Raw genomic sequence first — 12,440 nt, forward strand, 5'->3', positions numbered from 1 at the left:
AAATTGTGGTACAAAGAAATAAATGGAAGATGGAGCAGAAAGATCAGTGAGTTAATAAAAACGAACTGCAAATGATTAAATTAAAAAAATTAGGAGAGATAATAAAAAACCTATAATTCAATAAAGAAATGCCGAGAAATTCGAAGAAATTTACGTTTTCAGGTGCTTGGGACTCCAGCCCAACCTACGTGGTCCCTATTAATCAGTCTTTAAGCCTACCCTAACAGATACAAGAATGTTTATTTTCTCCATAAAAATGAGCACTAGTATAATTGTCTTTTTCTAATGCCAAAATATTTAGTGATTGCCCTTTTCTGAAGAAAATACGCTAAACGCACCAACGCAGTACCATTCAGTTTTTAATTTTATAGTATTTCCGAATATCATGGCCCCTTTTCTGAAAATACACCCACCCCCTGATGGTCCGGGATATAGCCCTAGGAATATATTAAGAAAATCAACCAATCGAATTCTCACTTTTCAATATGAAAGAACATGTAAGAATATTACAAGAAAGAATGTTATCACGAGATTCAACACAACGCTGAAATGTATTTATACAGTTATTTATGGGACCTCAGAATAGGAGGGGGGTATAATGTCAAAAAAGTGACCATGGCACTTGGAAAAAGTCTAGCATGAAATTGAAAATTCTGGCTCAGCTAGCTTAGTTTTAATGTTTTCTGTAAATTAGCCCCTGAAACATCCTTGTCAGGAAGCAAATAATCTCTAAGAGCAATATTATGCAGCGAATACTCAAAAAATTTTGAAATTTAGGATCTAGAAGTTTCTTTATCTCTTTTATTTTTCTTTCTTCCTCTATTAGATACCTCTTTTAGAGAAGCAAATACCCATAAAAACTAAACTTGTGCTGCAAAGGGCCCCTACTTGTCCCCCTTAGTTACGCCACTGATTTGATATATGGAAAACCGGTTAGAGTTGCTGCTCTTATACAGATTCTCTATATAGCTAATGATTCTGGTGACGAAGCCAAAAAATCTGAAGCTAGTGCCAGTGACTGTGAAGAAACTGCAAATGACATTGAAGGTGAAGAGAATGAACTATTAAATGTGAGAAAACGAAGAATCAGCAGAAATAAACCACCAAAGCCAGTAAAAATGAAGAAATTAAGTGCAAAATGTATGGAAGATAAAGACCTGCAGGTCTGGCTGCAAAGATATCCAAGGGATAGGACAAAATCTTGGTGTAGGATTTGCGAAAAGATCATTACTGGTGGCCTATCCCATTTACGTAGACATACACTGAGGGAAAGTCACATATCCAAAGTTGTTAGTATGAAGAACCAAGTGCGTATTGCTAATGACCAAACCAATGAGTTTACTTTATCGGGAGCAGCAAAGGAAGGAGAACTAATTAGCCAACAGGTGACAGCTTTAGAGTTGGCAATGTCAGCTTGGGTAGCATAAAAATCCAAGGAGATGAGTATTATGGAAAGCTTGCCCGAATTGCTGAAAAAAATTTATCCCTGATTCATCAGTAGTAAAGCTTCTTTCATATGGAAGAACTAAAACCACTGGACTAATCAAAAACGTAATTGCCCCATACGCGATCAGCCAGCTGAGCTCAAGATTGGAAAAATCGCTCTTTTCGCTGATGGTTGATGAAATCACTGATAAGTGTGGGACAAAATACTTAGTCATCATCGTTCGCTACTATGACAACACTACATGCGGAATCAAGGAAGACTTTTTGGCCATTCCAGAATTTGGGGTTAAAACAGCAATGGGCCTTAAAAACCTGATCTATAAGACTTTAAGTGAGAAGAAGATGACAATAAAAAACTACATAGGATTTGCATCTGATAATGCAAATGTGATGCTTGGGAAGAACAACGGCCTTGCAGCCCTCATAAAGAAAGATATTCCCTGGCTGGCTATTTTCGGATGCATCTGTCACAGTTTTGCACTATGCTCTGCTAGTGTTTGTGAGCAGTTACCTACAGAGATCGTCAGATTCAGCATTGATATATACACGTACGTATCGAATAGTGCCAAACGACTCCGTGAGTATAAGGAATTCCAAAAGTTCTGTGAAGTAGCCGAGCATGCACTCTTGTACCAATCTGCAACTCGCTGGTTAGCGTTTGAGGCCGTCTCTCAGAGGCTGGTGGAACAGTGGACTGCTCTGACGTTGTTTTTCGCCTTACCTGCGAATAAAGGTTGGGATCAAACGGCTATGAAGCTTTATACAGCTTTGATCGATCCCGAAGTCAAGCTTTATTATCTTTTTCTGAATTACGTTCTTCCTATTGTAAACGGCCTGAATCTTGAGTTCAAGAGCACAGAAATGGAAACTCACAAACTTTTAAAAAGCGGTGGGTAATACTCTCTCCGAACTGGTAGGGAATTATATCAAAGACGAACTTTTGGCCATTCGTTCAGTGTTTGAAATAGTTTTTTCAAACCCAAGAAACTTCACAGCTATGGAGATAGATATGCATTTTGGAGCCGAATTTGAGCTCTTTGCAATTCATCAGATTGAAAGTCGTAAACTTCAAGACAGACAGCTAGCTGCGATAAAGAAAAATTGCCTTGCGTTTTATATCAAGCTGTGCTCTGAAATAAAGCGAAGAGTAAACAGTGAAGACCTTGCTTCGCATGCTAAACTGGTTATCTCCAGAAACTGCTTTATCCGGTTCAGCTCCTTTTATAATCCCTCTATTTCGTATATTCAAAGACTGTTTCAATGGTTCGCTGGAAATTCAAGCCCTAAACAGAGAATAGAGCCGACTCCTATTCTTGAAGAAAGAGCTAGGGGAAGGGAAAGTGTCAGTTTTGGAATTTTGGAATTCAGTGTCTGCCCTCAAGGATGGTGCTGGGGACTCTGCTTTTGTTCACCTACCTATATTCATAAAGGGTATTATATTGTTGCCTCATAGCAGCAATTCGGCCGAGCGTCAGTTTTCGCTGTTAAAACTAGTTCGGACCTCCTCCAGAACAGACTACTGCCAGAAACAATATCCGATATTATGCATGTCAGGAGGCAAGTACTGAATCCAGAAACTTGGGATATTCCAACAGAGCTGGTCAGGAGTGCGAGGAAGTGGAAGCGCGAGCTTAAATAATATTTTATTACTGTAAAGGTCTGTAAATAAAATTCTCTTACTGAACTTTTAGGGTGACACGCGGCAAATTTTTAGGCAGGGTGTTAATACTTTTCTGTCGTGGTAGTACTTTTGAGCTATCCTGGCTAGTACCAGTAGTTTTGTTGAAGTGGCAACCCTGAACCCATGGAAAACCACCAAAATATTGTTGGAAAAAGTGCTTTTTTGCCTTATAAGGTTTGATGGCCCACTCAATGATAATACCAAAAATTATTTTTTTTTTTTTTGGCAAAACTGGTTTCAACAGTCAAAGATTAATAATAGATTTTCAGTTAATTGTATTTAAAGTAGGCTAAGCTAGCCTGTTAGCCAAAGCCCATTACCTTAAATTGTGGGATTGCTTGAAGCAATCCCAAAGATTTTTCTTGCAAAGCTCTTGTGTTAATGGTCAATAATTTGACTTTTTGTGTTGGCTATTAAGAACCCAGGCATATTTAAGCTTTAGTTTAAAATAGCAAACTAGTCAGCTATCTCACTTATATACATTTCAGCCTCAATTAGCCAACTAGTAAGCTAATATTAAAATTTTATATAGGCTACAGCATTAAATTAGCTAGCTAGTTGGCTATTAATATCCCAGGTATACATAAATTTTATATTAAAATAGCCAACTTAATAATAAGAATATAGGCCTAATGCAAAACAAATAGGCCACAGGGCCTCTACAAAAATCTTTTAAATTGAAAAAAATTATAGGTACTTTCACCATAGTATTTTTTCAGTTCTGACTTGAACAAGTTTAATGAGTTGGCATTGATGACTTTGAAGGGGAGCTTGTTCCTGTGTTGTGTTACTCATTTCTTGAATGCCCAACAGCCAATATCCTTTTGGAACTTCTCCTCTTGAAGCTTGAGGTTGTAACCATGAAGGTTTGTGTGGCTGAAGCTGAGAACATTGGTAGCCTAGATGTTTTCATAGGTGTTATAGCAAAGCTTGTATACCTCAATGAGGTCTCCTTGGCACAGTCAATAAGCTAGTGAAGGAAGTTTGAACTTGCAGAGCCTATCTTTGTAAGGTAAGTTTCTCAGAGTTGGACAGAACTTTGTTATTTGTCTTTGAGCTTTTTCAACAACTTTGATGTCTTTGTTGTAAAAGGGATGTGTAGTGCAATGACCATATTCAAGGATTGGCTGTTCCAAAGCTTTGTAGAGAAGACAAAGGGTCTTATCATTTCCAAAAGTGAAGTTGCAGCTTAAAACTCATGCAATACAATTTGCTTTCCCAATAATGCTGTTGTAGTGGGCCTGGAAGTCAAGGTTGCTGTCAATTACAACATCCAAGTCCTGCTCCTCCTGCCATGATGGGATTGGTAAGTCTCCTAGGCTATATTCATAGTGGATAGTAGGTTTCCCCATTGATAGCTTGTGGCTTTTGTTGATACTGATTTCCATCAGCCAGTTGGACATCCTACTATTGAGCTTGTCAAGGTCCTCTTGCAGAGACTGTGCATTGGCAGCAGTTTTGATTACTTTATACAGCTTGGTGTTGTCTGTATACTGTAGAATCTCTGAGTTGATGCCTTCTACTAGATCATTGAGATACAGGTTAAATAAGAGAGGGCCAAGGACTGAGCCCTGGGGAACACTGCTGATTACCTCTACTTAAAGTGTGCTCAAAACTCTGTGTACTGATACTGTTTGAGACCGTCCAATAAGAAACTGTCCAATCCAATCAAGTGTGGTTCCCAGACCAAGGTGGTGGAGTTTGTATTAGAGGCAACAATGAGGTCCTTTGTCAAAGGCCTTTTCAAGGTCTATGTAAATGATTTCAACTTGATCACCCTTATCTGCATGCATTTTGCAGTTTTCCACCACCAGAAGAAGATGTGACTCTGCAGACCTTCTCTTGAAGAACCCAAATTGGTTGCTAGTGATTATCTTTCTTTTGCTCGTGTGCTCAAGGATGTGGTCAGATATGATAGATTCCAGTATTTTGCAGGTTAGACTGATTAGGTAATAATTTAGAGGACCTAGGCAGTTTTCCTTTTTGTGCAATGGTATCGCTGTTGCCTTTTTCCAGATATTAGTGAGTTCATTTGACTGTAAGGATTTTTGAAGTCATTAATAGGGGCCCTGCAATTAGATCTGTGGTTTCTTTTAATACTCTGGGATAAAGTCTATCCAGACCTGGCCATTTACTTATCCTTAGCTCTTTGAGTTTCTTCAGGACACCCATGAGTCTGTCTTGACCCTGGGTGTTTAGTCAGAGACTATGGTTTGCAGGGTTGGTAGTGATGACTGAATAGGTTCCTGGGTGAAGATGGTAGTGAAATACGTGTTTAGTAAATCTGCTTTTTCTGCAGATCTTTCAATCAGGAGTCCAGTCATAGGGTTTTTTAAGCTTGGAATGTCTGGTTTTGCAATGTGTTTAGAATTAATGTGGTTGCAAAACATTCTGGGGTTGGTCTTGATAGATTCTGTAAGGTTTTGCTCTTGCATGCTAGCTCCTTGCCTGGTTTGTTGCCTCACTTTATTTTGTAGCCTTTGGTAGGCTCTTGCTTTGAGAGGGCTTGACTTGTCAGCTACATAATTTTTCCAACAGGCTTGGTTTTTTTTTTCATGAGGTCCAAAACAGCACATGGTAGGGTTGGTCTTACCATGTGGTAGGGTTGGTCTTATAACTTGTCAGTTATCAATATAGTTTTTCTTATACACTTGCGGAATTAGCTAACTAGTCAGCTATTAATAAAGTCTCTAATACACAGTAGAATTAGCTAACCAGTTTGCTATTGAAGTCACAGCTATATACACATGTTTAAATTAGCCAACCAGTGGCTATTATACCCCACATATGCATACACTTCAGCCTGAATTGGCCAACTAGTCAGCTAATAAGAAAACTAAAGTTTATATGCACAAGTGAGAGAGATATCTTGACAAAATCCTAACATTGTAATAAAATATACAAGACAACACAGGTATAAGAAAAACTAAGATTTTATTATTAAAGAAGAGAACTTTTTAGTTAATAGTTATGGTTATTTCATTATAAATCAAAATTCAACAATTATTATTCACAATCAGAAATCAAAGATCAATACTTGTTCTTATGTTGGGCTAGAAATGAAATTTATTATTATTGAAGAAAAGCAGGCATTATAACTAATATATTAATGCTAATATGTTCCTGCTTAGAGGAATCTAATAATAATATTAAAGAATAGGGTATACATCCATTTACTAGGATTTTAACATATTAAAATTAAGAAATAGCAAGGAACATATCAGACTTACATTCTATAAGCATACAAGAAGCTTGAGCAAAGCCATAACCCCAACTGATCTCCATGGGCAGTGTCACTCTATATAAAAGCATGTGTTTCCCCTTTATTTGCCAAACAAACATTGCTAAATTCAAATGTTCTAAGAAAAGGTGTGTATATGTTTGCAAATAAGTTTATCGGTTCAACTATACTTTCAAAGGGCATTGGCATGAACCGGATTCATAGGAAATCGATAATGATCCTAACATTAGAAGGAAACTTCTTACAAAACTTTTCAAGCAGTCTACAATTTCTGGAGTCCATACTCAATTCTTTTCAGCATGTATTGTCAATAATTGGAACAAACTGTCTAATGAAACAGTTACTGCTGAATCTGTTTATGTTTTTAAATGAAGGCTAGATTCTTGGTGGTCCTCCAAAGAGTGTAAACTTAATTGAGATGCTAGTGAAGATAGAACAGCACCTGGTCACCAGTGAACCTGCATACAACTAGTCATCATTCTGGAGCTCTATAAGGAGAAATCCTTAGATTGCTCCTAGCTGCAATTTAAGGTAATTACTCTCAACATGCTATTTGTTTGCAAGGATTTCAAGATATTGTGCATTCTTGTTTTTGTTTCAGTAAAAAGTGTATTATCCCTTTTTATTCAATTTTACCCAATAAATTTTTTTGAGTATGCATGTCTCAGCATGATGGCTTTGAAGATGAATTCTTGCTGAATTTATTGATTTGAGTGCTGGAAGTGGCTTATCAATGGGAATACCACCAGACACCCTCTTCCTTTCAAAAAGAAAACTATTTGCAAGTGTACTTGCTCTTTATGGCAGGCAATCCTGGCTTGCTAATGCTCTTGTACAGCTTTCTTTCCCAAAACTAAATTCTGCCAACTTGTTCACCCCCCCTCCCCTATAAAAAAAATTAATTTTTTCTATATATAAGCTATACTATTTATATAGCTCTGTAGTGGATATCTGTCTTAATATTAGTCAAGTAGTCTAAATATTATCTGGAGACAATGAAAAGAAAGCAAGATCTTCCATATCCTTGACCCCTCCTGCTCAATCATAGTAAAATGATGGGAAAGAAAAATCTAAATTAATTGGCACATTCAATCACTTCAATAGCTGAGTAATTTGCTATTTTAAACTATAGTTGATATGTACATGGGATATTAATAGCCAACTAATTAGTCAATTCTATAAAGTATGTATAGTTCTCTTAGTGGCTAATTCACACCAAAGAGTATATATATGTGAGATCTAATAGCCAACTGGTTAGCTAATCTAAACATATGTATATAATGAGACTTTAATAGCAAACTAGTAAGCTAATTCTACTGTGTATTAGGAACTTTATCGATAGCTGACTAGTTGGCTATTCTGAACTAAAGTTTATAAATACATAAGGATAATAATAACCAACTAGTCAGCTAATTCTATAAACTATATATAGTTATCTTATTAGCTGACTAGTTGGCTAATTCAGGGGGAAGTGTATGTAGGTGAGATCTAATAGCCAACTTGTTGGCTAAAGCAGCGTTCACAAGCATGTCTAGCTAGATTCCCATGTCCAGACACATGTCTAGCCAGAATTAAATGTCTAGGCAATGACTGTTCACAAGTAAAATTCAGTGCTTAGCTAGACATGCTAGATAAGGCACTTGGCTGGACATTGAGTTCTAGACTCTAGAACTCAATGTCTAGGATTTTCAATTACAGCCAATCAGAATGTGTCAAGTTCCACTATTTTCATCATCTATGTTTACATTTTTAAACTGAAATTTAATTTTGTTTTTTCATTAATTTTTTTTTCATTTAAGGCAAATATGCAACACCAGATATAATAGTTAAGCATACTGGGCAATCGTTTCACTTATCTCATCCATTATCTTGTGACAGTAAAAATAAGGATTACAATTCGAAATTTTTGCCTGCGTAAGCTCTCTTGATTGGCTAGAAATGACAATTTGAAACTAAATTTGTAGTTTTAGCTAAGCACCGACTTTTACTTGTGAATGGTTGTTGCATAGACATTGAATTCTGGCTAGACACATGTCTAGACATGGGAATCTAGCTAGACATGCTTGTGAATGCTGCTTAATCTAAACATGTGAAACTGCATTGATAGCTGACTAGTAGGCTATTTTAAACTAAAGTTTATATATACATGGGTTAATATCCCATGTGTATATAAACTTTAGTTTTCTTATTAGCTGACTAGTTGGCCAATTCAGGCTGAAGTGTATATATATGTGGGATCTAATAGCCAACTGGTTGGCTAATCTAAACATGTGTATATAGCTGAGACTTCAATAGCAAACTGGTTAACTAATTCTGCTGTGTATTAGAAACCTTATTAATAGCTGATTAGTTGGCTACTGTAAACAGAAGCTTATTTATACAAGGGATCTTAGTAGCAAACTAGTTAAGCTAATTCCACAAGTTTATTAGAAAAACTTAATTGATAGCTAACTAGTTGGCTATTTTAATATAAAGTTTATGTATACCTGGGATATTAATAGCCCACTAGTTAGCTTATTTAATAGTGTATATACAATTCTAATATTAGCTTAATAGCTGGCTAATTAAGGCTGAAATGTATATATAGGTGAGATCTAATAGCCAACTGCTTGGCTAATTTAAAGATTCTATATATATACACTGTTATTCCTACTAGCCACCTAGCTGGCTAAACATTTACTTCTATATATAACGTTTGGCTAAGGTTTTTTCTCTCTAAATAAACTGTACTATTTTCTTCTAGCCATCTGGTGGTATCCCTTCAGGTAGCTAAGAAATAAACTTACCTGTATCGTCAGAATTGCATCCTCAATCCAAATTTAACATTCATTTGCATCAAAAATGAACTTTTCCCCACCCTTATATGTACCAATTCAGGGTAAGCTATATATTTGTATGTTAAGGGGGGGGGGGTCCTACAGTTAGCATTTAATGCTGCCTATTTTTTGGTTCTTTATTTGTTTCATTTTCTTACAGATTTTTCAAGACTTTTTTTTAAATATAGGTTCGTGTTTTAAAATAATATTGTAAATAGAATCCATATTTAAATTACCAGTATCCCTATTAATTGCTAAACCTGCAAGTTATTATTTTTTTTTCTAAGGCCTCAGCATTGCCCATTGTCTGAAACCTTTATCATTTGAAATGGCCATTGCTTCCTTGAACTGTACAAAATGGTTGGGATAATATGTAAAATTTACTGCACAAGCAAGCAATGCTATATACTTTACTTCCCAAAATGCAAGCAGTTTTATCTTTCCCAGAATTTAGAAAGTTACCCAATGGCCTGATTGATTTGAAGCAAGTTTTATATATATATATATATATATATATATATATATATATATATATATATAAACAGATTTCCTAAGACAACATCCAAACACCTTTCCTCAAAATAATGGCTTCTAAGAAGGTTCGAAAATTGTCAAAACATTAAAAGTAGCTAATGATATGGCTGAGCATGGTGTTAAATTAATAAACAACATTAACAACCTTCTAAAAAAAGAAAAAGGTTAAAAGCAATATGCCTTGCAAGTTTTAAACAAATGCTGAGTATTATATCCTGATGTTTCAAAAACTACTTTAACAAAAGCTCTAGAATAGATTAAATAACAATTGTAAATTATCAACTCAAGATTGTACTGCATCTGTATCATTTTTGTATATTATATACCTGACTTTTATATATTAAAATAAAAAATGTCATTAGACTGTCATTAGATTACCTTTTTTTTATTGTATATCAGCTTTAAACTAAAAATATATACAAAAAACGAAATTTATCGCTTAATAACAAAGTATGCTCCTAGTGGTACCAGGTCATGTCTTTGGGGCTAAGGGCTGTTGCAACTCGATTTGACTTAAAATGACAACAATTATGTATAGAATGTGAATTTTGAAGAACAATATTGGTTTTCTTTTGAGACATTAAGTGGGTTTTTATTATTTACTCTTCTGGAGTTATGACTTGATAAGTCAGCTTTTTGGACAAAAATTTGGATTTTCTCAAACTTTGAATAACAAGCAGCATGGGTTAACGTCACACACACATATATATATATATATATATATATATATATATATATATATATATATATATATATATATATATATATATATATATATATATATATATATATATATATATATATATATATATATAGTACAGTACATTATAACAGTTCACCTCGTCAATCAAAACACGTTCACTAGGCTAACATAAAACCCCAGACCCCTAAACACGAAAAGACGAATCAAAAACATTAAATACATGGTATAGGATATTCTAAACCATATATCCTACCTTTATTTTGTAATATAGATAAAATAGGATAGTATTGCATCGTACACAGTTGAAATCACCCACTATAACGCAAGAAAGTCCCAGTTTTTTTTTATATTTTCGAGACATTTAGCTAGCCAAGCCACACTAATTGCAAATAGTCTTTCCGATTTCTTGTCTCGATAATCCGTTGGAAGATAAACATTAATTAAAACCGCATTATTTATCCTCACTGCAAGAAAATCACTTCCAGAGTCAAAGTTAGAGCACGGGAGGGAAGATTTCACAAAAGTGGCCAACCCACCGGAAGGGTGACCGTGAGTTTGTGGTCAGCGCGCAGGGACAGAGAACACTGTATGACTTGGGGATATATCTAATAAGTTCAGACTAAGAGAAGTCGCAAAGTGTTCTTGAACACAAACCAGGTCATATTCAGGTATTAGTTCTTCTAAGAACACAGAACAATTCAGAAAATTAGCTTTCAGATTCCACAATGTAACACTATACCGACATTGCTGGGTGTAGCGTTCATTTTGATGGTGAGTTATTGGCTGGATATCTTCTGCTATAGCAAGTGTAGCCTTTCTTGTTGCACAATACACAAAACATGTCGCTTTTCCCAGCAAGATCCTTAATTGAGGTATGGTCTACGGTACCACAGCGTCCACAACGGGGAGATTGAGAACAATCAGCTGCAATATGCCCAACACAGTGGCAGGAGTATATATATATATATATATATATATATATATATATATATATATATATATATGGATAAACTTTATTTTGACTAGTGTACGAAATAGCATGTATAGAATCAATCAAACAAATTCTGAGAAAAATTCAATATTTTATAAGGCCAATATGAAACAAGCAATTGCCAATATACATAATGAATTTGTATTTGTACCAGTTGATAAGGCTAGCAATAATTCTGCCATAATTTGTCAGAAACTCTATTGTGATATTTTATCAAAAGAGTTACAAACAACAAATACATACAAAAAGGCTCATATACAGGAGAATAGTTTAATTGAAAAAATAGAACAAAGATTTTTAAAAAAATTCAATTTTAAAATAAATGATAATGATAAAAAGTTTCCTTTCTTATATTGGACGATAAAATTTCATGAAAATCCACCAAAACCACGTTTTATTGCTGGGGCAGCAAGGTGTCCAATCAGAATTGCAGCTACTGACCTATCTTTAATTTTAGGAGAAATTAGAAATAAATTTAAAGCATATTGCTCCGGAATTAAAACAATTTCTAACTTTAACCCATATTGGAGTGTTAATAACTCGTTACAAGTGATAGATTCTTTGGCTAATGTTTCAGCTAAAACATTCGATTCATTTGTTTTTACTACTCTGTATACAAATTTGTCACTTAATTTATTATACGAAAAATTGGAAATGGTCATTAAGAAAGCTTTTCTTTTGTCTAATATCGGATTTTTGAAAATTGATACTTTTAATAAAAAAGACCGATGGACGAATTTCTTTAGAAGTACTATTAATTCAAGATGTTATAGCTTGGATATGGTATTTGATTTATTGGAAATTGTTCTATTTAATACTTTTATAAGATTTAATGGTAATTTATATAAACAAACTGTTGGCATTCCTATGGGGGGGGGGGAATGCGAGTCCATTCATAGCGGACTTGTTTATAAGTCAATTAGAATACGAATATATGATAAATAAAAATAGCCCAAGCAATGTAAAATATAACCTTTCAAATAATAAAAGATATCTGGACGATCTCTTAGTAATAAATTGTGCGGAGT

The 12,440-nt window shown here is 34.8% G+C and overlaps 2 protein-coding genes across 2 annotated transcripts in view; both read left to right on the plus strand.

Moving 5' to 3' along the window:
- The first annotated feature begins 1,614 nt into the window (after positions 1-1,614).
- LOC148943570 (protein ZBED8-like) lies at positions 1,615-2,343 on the plus strand. The gene has a single exon (XM_089101172.1). It carries the CDS (start codon positions 1,615-1,617, stop codon positions 2,341-2,343), a length of 729 nt encoding a protein of 242 aa, XP_088957298.1.
- Positions 2,344-3,225: 882 nt separating this feature from the next.
- LOC148943571 (uncharacterized) overlaps positions 3,226-12,440 on the plus strand; it is a 77,488-nt gene continuing 68,273 nt past the window's right edge. The window contains exon 1 of the mRNA XM_089101465.1: positions 3,226-3,301. Coding sequence (XP_088957591.1) covers positions 3,251-3,301 — 51 coding nt within the window. The 5' untranslated portion in view covers positions 3,226-3,250. The remainder of the gene's footprint in view (positions 3,302-12,440) is intronic.

Source organism: Artemia sp. Qi Xiang Cuo, chromosome 15 (genome assembly GCF_049724085.1).
Source record: "Artemia sp. Qi Xiang Cuo chromosome 15, ASM4972408v1, whole genome shotgun sequence".
Taxonomy (NCBI): domain Eukaryota; kingdom Metazoa; phylum Arthropoda; class Branchiopoda; order Anostraca; family Artemiidae; genus Artemia; species Artemia sp. Qi Xiang Cuo.